General features: G+C 45.6%; 1 protein-coding gene across 1 annotated transcript; it reads left to right on the top strand.

The window, feature by feature from the left end:
• Positions 1-2,629: 2,629 nt before the first annotated feature.
• LOC109739625 (nuclear pore complex protein NUP58) lies at positions 2,630-7,536 on the top strand. Its single transcript, XM_020298697.4, has 6 exons — positions 2,630-3,134; positions 3,757-3,871; positions 5,062-5,481; positions 5,753-6,257; positions 6,983-7,023; positions 7,192-7,536. The coding sequence occupies exons 1-6, from the start codon at positions 2,794-2,796 to the stop codon at positions 7,222-7,224; spliced, it is 1,455 nt and encodes a 484-aa protein (XP_020154286.1). The 5' UTR covers positions 2,630-2,793; the 3' UTR covers positions 7,225-7,536.
• The last annotated feature ends 1,096 nt before the right edge of the window (positions 7,537-8,632 follow it).

The following is an 8,632-nucleotide window of genomic DNA, read 5'->3' as shown; positions in this document are numbered from 1 at the left end:
GCTTGACGTCCACTCCAAGTCCTCTGGATCATGTTTGTTCCAAAATCACGTCCCCGAAGGTTTCATTCCGTTTGGACTCTGTTTGATATTCTTTTTCTGCGAAACACTGAAATAGGCAAAAAAACAGCAATTTGGGTTGGGCCTCCGGTTAATAGGTTAGTCCCAAAAATAATATAAAAGTTTATAAATAAGCCCATTAAACATCCAAAACAGAATATATAATAGCATGGAACAATCAAAAATTATAGATACGTTGGAGACGTATCAGCCGCGCCCCCTCCCCTTGTCCAATTCGGATTGGGGCAAGGGGGGCGCGCGCCTCCTCCCGTGGCCTGCCTCCTCTCCTCCACTATGGCCCATTAGGCCCAATAACTTTCCCGGGGGGTTCCGGTAGCCTCCCGGTACTCCAAAAAATCCCCGAACCTTATCGGAACCATTCCGGTGTCCGTATATAACCTTCCAATATATCAATCTTTACCTCTCGACCATTTCGAGACTCCTCGTCATGTCCGTGATATCATCCGGGACTTCGAACAAACTTCGGTCACCAAAACACATAACTCATAATACAAATCGTCATCAAACGTTAAGCGTGCGGACCCTACGGGTTCGAGAACTATGTAGACATGACCGAGACACATCTCCGGTCAATAACCAATAGCGGAACCTGGATGCTCATATTGGCTCCTACATATTATACGAAGATCTTTATCGGTCAAACCGCATAACAGCATACGTCATTCCCTTTGTCATCGATATGTTACTTGCCCGAGATTCGATCGTCGGTATCATCATACCTAGTTCAATCTCGTTACCGGCAAGTCTCTTTACTCGTTCCGTAATGCATCATCCGTAACTAACTCATTAGTCACATTGCTTGCAAGGCTTATAGTGATGTGCATTACCGAGAGGGCCCAGAGATACCTCTCCGATACTCAAAGTGACAAATCCTAATCTTGATCTATGTCAACTCAACAAACACCATCGGGACACCTGTAGAGCATCTTTATAATCACCCAGTTACGTTGTGACGTTTGATAGCACACAAAGTGTTCCTCCGGTATTCGGGAGTTGCATAATCTCATAGCCAGAGGAACATGTATAAGTCATGAAGAAAGCAATAGCAATAAAACTAAATGATCATTATGCTAAGCTAACGGATAGGTCTTGTCCATCACATCATTCTCTAATGATGTGATCCATTCATCAAATGACAACACATGTCTGTGGTCAGGAAACTTAACCATCTTTGATTAACGAGCTAGTCAAGTAGAGGCATACTAGGGACACTCTGTTTGTCTATATGTTCACACATGTACTAAGTTTCCGGCTAATACAATTCTAGCATGAATAATAAACATTTATCATGATATAAGGAAATATAAATAACAACTTTATTATTGCCTCTAGGGCATATTTCCTTCAGTCTGCCGCCCACTTCATCTTGGCGGGCTGGGCATCCGTGATCTGCATCGCGCGAGCATCGCCCTCCGAATGCTTTGGCTCTGGCTCCAGCTCACCGATCACTCGCGCCCCTGGAGCCACTTGCACATCCAGCATGATGCAAATGTCAGCGCTATCTTCCGCGCCTCAACCACATGGAGCGTTGGCAATGGCGACAAGTGCAAGTTCTGGACCGACCACTGGATCGACGGACGATCGGTGGCCGAGATCGCTCCTCAACTATTTCAAATGATCCCGAAGAGGCGGCGGAAGATTTGCACGGTCAGAGACTACCTATCACAGCGTTCCTGGGTGCAGGACATCCATGGCGCTCTTGGCCCTGCCGCCATGGTGCAATACGTGCAGCTCTGGCGGGCGGTGCGCCACATTCAGCTCACCGACTCCCCAGACACCATCCGATGGCGATGGACTACCTCGGGCATCTACTCTGCCAGTTCATGCTACCAGGCCCTCTTCCTTGGAGCTTGCGAGGAACCACATTGGAAGCTCACATGGAAATCTTGGGCACCACTTCGCGTCAAGTTCTTCATCTGGCTAGCTCTGCAAAACCGGTGCTGGACGGCGGAGCGTCTTGCTAGACACGGCCTGCCTCATGAACCCGCTTGTGCCCTCTGTGATCAAGAATACAAAACGATGCAGCACTTGCTTGCTGGCTGCTCCTTCTCCCGCCAGGTGTGGCATGATATTCTTGCTTGGGCTAGATCTCCTACGGACCCGCCGACCGTAGACACCGACTTCCTTGTGTGGTGGGCATCTTCTTGCGCCCTCGCGCCCGCTGCCGCGCATAAAGGATTGTCCTCCCTCATCATCCTCACCGCTTGGTGGATTTGGAAGCACCGGAATGGCTGCACCTTCGACGATGACCGACCCTTCGTCTCTCACCTATGCTCCACGCTCAAAGACGAAGCGCGCCTGTGGGCTCGGGCCGGCGCCGCCGTGATTGGTAACATCATCCGAGAGACCTAGGATAGGATGTTGAGGGGATGAGCAACCCCATCTGTTTGCTCGACGACCACTTCCATGCCTTGTGTACATGGCATAGTGTGTCGTCTTAATCTCATGCTGTAAACACTCTCCTTCTATCGATGAAAAGATACGTATCCTTAGCGTATTCGTGGAAAAAATCGCTTTTGAATCTTCTACCCGGGGGCAAAACCGTAAAGTTGTCCACTCCGCTCCCGATTCTCTTTCCGGTCTCCTAGGGTTTAAAGAACTCGCCGAGCCCACGCGGCCCAGAGCCCACTAACTCCGTCTCGATCTCCTCGTCCCTGTATCCCCGGCTCCCCGCGCCGCCCTCGCCGGAGAGGAGCCCCTCCGCCATCCGCGGCAATGGCGTTCTCCTTCTCCTCGCCGGCGCAGCAGAACCCTTTCCAGACGCCAACGCAGCAGAATCCGTTCCAAACCCCAGCGCCGCAGAACCCGTTTCAGACTCCGTCGCCGGCGCAGACTCAGGCGCCGGCGCAGACTCAGGCGCCGGCGCAGTCGCCTTCGCCGTTCCAGTTTAACTTCCAGCAACCCCAGCAGCAGCAGCAACTGGCCGCACCGACGGCGCAGCCTCAGCAGCAGCAGCAGCAGCTGATGCTGTACACAAAGGAGGGGAAGCCCGCAGGGTACAACACGAAGTGGGATGAGCTCCACGCCGACTCGCAGAAGGCGCTGCTTCAGATCGAGTATGGCTTCCCTAATTTTTCTTTCTATTTTCCGGTCAAAAAAGCATGCTTCTTTTCTGTGTGATGAGTTGGGGCGTCATTGGTTACAGTTGTTTTGGTTAATCTCTTGGTTTGCTCCAATTGATTGGAATCTCACCCCTTGTTGTTTACCCTATTGTGCCATACTGCTATACTAGGTCAGCTTAGTGAAATGCACTGTCGTTGGGTTGGATGAGTGGAGTAGTTTTTATGCGCGTGTGGGATTCAAATTAAGACATTGTGCGATAAGATTACGTTTTTCAAGTTTCCCAGGCATCGATTTTCTTAATTTGCTGAATTATTGTACTACTGGTGTTGAGGGTTTCTGTTTGAGGTGGTTTAGTAGTGTCCATTTAGTGTTGATTTGAGGTATTGGGCGAAAGACAGGTGCTTTTGGTGTTGCCAGTTAAGCTGGGTTGTCAAGCTGCTGCTTCTATTGGCATGGAGGGGTCAATTTTATGAGCTTAGGGTTACAGAGTTTGTATCCTTCCATTACCTGTTTAGCAATTGTTGTCATACAGCCGCAGTTTACACTCTGAATTACTTGGAAGATTTTTGTGCTGAAAATACCTAGAACGTGGTTTGCTAACAATCAATCTTGTAGGGATAAAATACGGGAGTACAAGGACGAGAGTGAAAGGTTGGATCAGTGCAGTCGCCTTCATGACTCCTCAATCTCGAATGTCAATTTTGAGCTCGATGCAAGTCACATTGCTCAGGTTCGACTATTTCCCTTGCTCAAGTTTCTCATTGCATGGAGTGTATGTATCTTTGTTTTTGTCTTGTTCTGAAGCAATGAACTTTCACACATTGACCACTGGAAGATCAATGAGCTAGTGAAGTGCAATGGAGACAAATAGGATTGTGCTCATTCACCTTCAACACTCAATTGGAAAAGATATGCGTCTGCATCTTTGATATCATAAACTTGACCCAAGAAGATAATTGTGTGTTTTGTCACTGCCTAGTGCCTATCTCACTTGAGCGCATGCATAGCATGATTAAGCGCTAGGCGGTATGTTGTCACCTAGTAGCGCGTAGGCATTCCTTTTTTCCCCACTGGAACAGAGTAGCCTGAATGTTGCGTATTATTTTGTAGTTCCCTGAATGATGGATGGACATGTATCGTCTTAGCACAGAGTATTCTGTAATGGAATTTTCTCAGTAAGCAATATTAGCAAGACTGTAAGATATGCAATTTAATCGTTAGATGGTAAAGCTTAGTTCACAATCACAAATTCCTCTGTCAGGAATAGTGACTAAACTGTTTCTTGTGAAAGAAAAAAGGACGTTTATACAGCTAAATTAATATATTAGCACAGAAATGTTAATAAGTTTGTGAAACAGTGCAGGCTAAGGGTATACCTTAAGATTGGGCCAGCCATTATATTTTTGGAGTTCTGCCAAAAAATTTAAAATGAAAGAGAGGAAAACATGAAGTTAATATCCCATGTAGCATTGACTATTTTATTTCGAAGTAACGGTCCTTGTATTCCCTCATTTCTATGAAAGCAGTCCTCTTGGACACTGGCATGGTCTCCAAATGCAACTTCTCCCACTGTTTTTTTTATCATAATATAGTTGTAACACCCCACAGAATTTCATATTATGGAAGTACCTTTTCATGACAAATTCACACATACGATTTTCATCAAGTATCTAATCTGAATAATTTAGAAGATATTGGGAGTTCTGATTCGGCCTCGGTCCTCCAGAATGACATCTTTTTTAGTAATCCATAACTGTAAGGATATTTGGGAAATAGGGAGTGTTATTGAGTACTAGGAAGATTTCATGACCACATGATATCTATTCCTAATTGGGTAATATACATACATTCATAAAGCACATGCTACCTATTCCTAGAACATCCTTCCTTGGGCGGATAAATATTCATTTGCTTTAACAGGAACTCGCAGGGACTGCAACCATAATTGAGAGAGAGAAGGCATCTGTTCAGGAGTTGATGACTGTTGTCAATGAAATGATGTGGAACACAGAATTTGCTATTCGCTCATATATGATGTTGAGACCAAGGTTCCTCAAATCAGCCACAGGTTCTTCAAATCCTTCTGGACCTGCTGGAGCTCTGCCCAATCAGCCTGGACCAACCAATGATTTCTATAGTGGCGTCCCAAAGAGGCCTTCCCTTTTTATGCTGCAAACTGTCAACAAGTTTGAGAAGTATCTTGACGAATGCTGCAAGTGGATTACTGAACTAGAGCAGCTGGTTCAAATCGAGAGCAATAAAAGATCATCATCTTCTGTGGAATCTCTACCAAAAGTTATGTCGAATGTGCATGACTATTTCATCTATGTCGCTTCAAAGGTAACATCTTATTATTCATCTATGTTACTTCTATGGTGACACCTTGTCTATATGGAAATGAGAAATCTAACATGTACTGTTCAAATTAGTATTTTTGAAGTTGCGACCATGATATCTGTCATTTATTGTTGATTATTAGTGCCTATATATAAAGCAGTTAACTGATGAATTTTCTAGTAAAATCAAATAGTATATGGACAATATAAGAGGGGGAAAAGTTTTTGTTATTATGACGATGAAAACTGAATATCTGATGTTACTTTCTGTACAGGTGGAAAATCTTCATCAATATGTTGTGTCGATGAAAACTGAATATCTACACGGTCAGCGCCGTCTGGGCAATGCAAATGATCCATTTCTAGAGGCAAATAGAAGAGAAGCAGCCAAAGAAGAAGCAGCTGCCAAAAGGGTCCATCCGACATTGCATTTGCCTGCTCCTGTACAGCCCACAACACAAATTGCTGCACCAGCAACAAGCCAACCACAGCAATCTTTGCTCCCTTCTGGAGGAACTTCCTCGAGTGCCTTCACAGCTTTTAGCATGCCGGCCTCTGCTCCATCCACTTCAAGTCTCTTTTCAACACCAACAACTTCAAGTCTCACAACTAACCTTTTCGGTACAACTGGATCAGCCTCGCTGTCCACACCATTTGGGACATCCTCCACTCCTACCCTTGGATCAACACCAACTCCGTCTGGATTTGGGGGTATCACCCCATCTTTTCCTTCAACGCCTGCTTTAACTGGAACTTCACTATTCTCTACGCCATTTGGAGGTACTCAAACTTCCTTGTGATGTACGTTACTTGATGTTCATTTTAATTGATCTCTGGTCATGAAGGGTAAAGGTTCTATGAGAAATGTCAGTTACACACAGTAAAAACCGATGATCGTTTTATGTGCTGTACTGCATTACTTTGATGGCTCTCCCAGATCCGAATGGTTTGAAGTGTTTAGAAATTTGCATTACTTTGATGACTCACATTTTGTAGCTGCAATTGCATCTGAATGTATCCTTGCTACAAATTGTTAGTGTCAGCACCATCGGGATCTTAAAAAGTCTTGTACAGTACATGCTGCAAAACCGCTAATCTTTTTATTTGAGGTGACATGTTCTCAGTTGAATGCTGGATCCCTATGATGATTCCCAGCAGTTTTGGCGTGTCTGCATTTTTGTTTCTTTATGGCATATTGTAGCTGCAATGGAATTAACTGTGTCATCTAAATGTTACTGTAATACTTTAGTGCAATATGTCGATGACAGCACTAGTGTACGTGATCTGTGCATTATTACTTCAGCTAGTTACAATAAAGCTAGCATGTCTGTACATACACTGTGACTGCTTTACTTTACGACGGTTTTTGATTTGATTTGTTAGTATCGTTACTGCCCATGTTGTGATTCATACTTTCAGTTAGAACTAAACAATATTCTCCTTTGTCAATTCATTTCTTTCTGTGATTTGTATGACATTCCATTTGTCTACCTACCTACCCACAGGTGGGGCTACAGCTTCAGGGTCCAGCTTTGGTGGCACATCTGTGAGTAAAATTCCCATCATCTTACGACAGCATCCTTTGTTCATTAGCAGTGTTCGACAATGATATGACAATGCCAAGCACAAGTGTTTTTGTTTTTGTTTCACACACGATGTAGTAAGCTATCAAATCGACAATCTTCTCACACCTTGTTATTTTTGTGCGGTGCAGAAAGGGAGGTCAAAGGCGCGAGGCCGGCGCTAGATGTAAGTTGACAATGATTGGATCGGCCGTGAAATGCGGGCGGGCGCCTCTTGTATCTCCTGTCTACTGAGGAAAGAAAAAACTTGTAATTAATTTTCCAGGCAATTCTACCGGTGGAGCTTGAGTGACTATCTATCCATCTTGTCAATTGCCTGGTACCAGATTCATTTGTCTAACGCTTGTTGTTAGCATCGTTCTGCCTGTGGACCTCCTCGGTGCTAACAGAGCTAATCGTTCCTATTTTTAGAGGCAAAGGTTGTAAACTTGTAATAGTACAACTAGTTCGTGATTGCCATTGCAGAACCTTGGTCTTGCAGCCTGTCTATTTTATTTTTTATTTTATCACTGGAGCATAATTTTCAGGGGTTTCTTTTCGAGTCGGGCTCTTGGCTGTTGGGTGTTGGGTTAGGAGAAAATTGATGCTCCTCCTAGTGATTCTCATTGCATATTGTTATGATGATGATGAAGCTGCTACGACTTGTCTCGTTCGGGGGAACGGGCACGCCAGGTCAAAGATGGTTCTATGTTAATGTATGGCACTGCGGAGAGGTCTCTCCACTCGGCGTGCATGGATATAGATGCATGAATGCACGGCACCAACACTTGAACTGAAGGCTCCTTCTGGTCGAAGAAAGGGATGGGACGCTGACTTCCCCCATATACGTATTTTTGTTCTGTTTCTCGTTTTGACTGTGGCATGATGAGTGAAGAAGCTCCCGCTCTGTGCACACAGGGAGAGGAGGGTTGACAAGTTAGTTTTCAACACGCACGGTTAATTAGTTCCGCCACGTAGAGCGGGACAAATGTAGAAACCCTCGGCGACCGGGAAAAGGTCCGCTCCTGTTCCTTCCGTGTAAGTTCTGATAGGCCATTTCCATCCAGGGAAAGGAAGATTCATCCCATCCCTCTTGTTGGTGCGTCGAACGTTTCACTAAATCCGAACACGTCTAGATTTTTACTGACACGCCGTTGTAGCAGCACCGGCACGGTCGTCACCTGATCGCGACGGATCCTTCATCGTCCGAGACGAGATACCAGAACTGGGAATCGTCAGCGCTTACGGCTGCCTGCCCGCCCCGACATCCGTGGCTCCCTCCCCGGAATCTTTTCGCTGGTGGGCGGGTCGCGTACACGTCGACGGGCCCGCGTGTCTGCGACCGTACCGGTCTTCTCGGATGGATCGGCTCGATTTGTTTGTTGACATGTTCGAGCATTCTAGTTCGAATTTCACCGGTTACGGTATATTTTACTGACACGCCGTGACTCCTTTCTGTCCGCCAATTTGTTTAGCCGAACCGACGCATGTTGTGCTGTTTGACCATCGCATCCTTTGGGGCACAAAGAATTTTCTCCCCTCTCCGCATGTCAAACACATAAGTAAGTACAGTGGGGTGGTTGAAAAAACAAC

The sequence above is a fragment of the Aegilops tauschii genome, chromosome 5 (genome assembly GCF_002575655.3).
Source record: "Aegilops tauschii subsp. strangulata cultivar AL8/78 chromosome 5, Aet v6.0, whole genome shotgun sequence".
In the NCBI taxonomy this organism is placed as follows: Eukaryota; Viridiplantae; Streptophyta; class Magnoliopsida; order Poales; family Poaceae; genus Aegilops; species Aegilops tauschii.
Note: the sequence above shows the minus strand (reverse complement) of the source record. Positions and strands in the feature narration are given on the sequence as shown.

Coding starts and splice junctions, on each gene's coding strand:
- LOC109739625 (XM_020298697.4), top strand. CDS start 2,794: ATGGCGTTCTCCTTCTCCTCGCCGGCGCAGCAGAACCCTTTCCAGACG. Junction 3,135..3,756: donor AAGGCGCTGCTTCAGATCGA/GTATGGCTTCCC, acceptor TCAATCTTGTAG/GGATAAAATACGGGAGTACA. Junction 6,258..6,982: donor ATTCTCTACGCCATTTGGAG/GTACTCAAACTT, acceptor ACCTACCCACAG/GTGGGGCTACAGCTTCAGGG.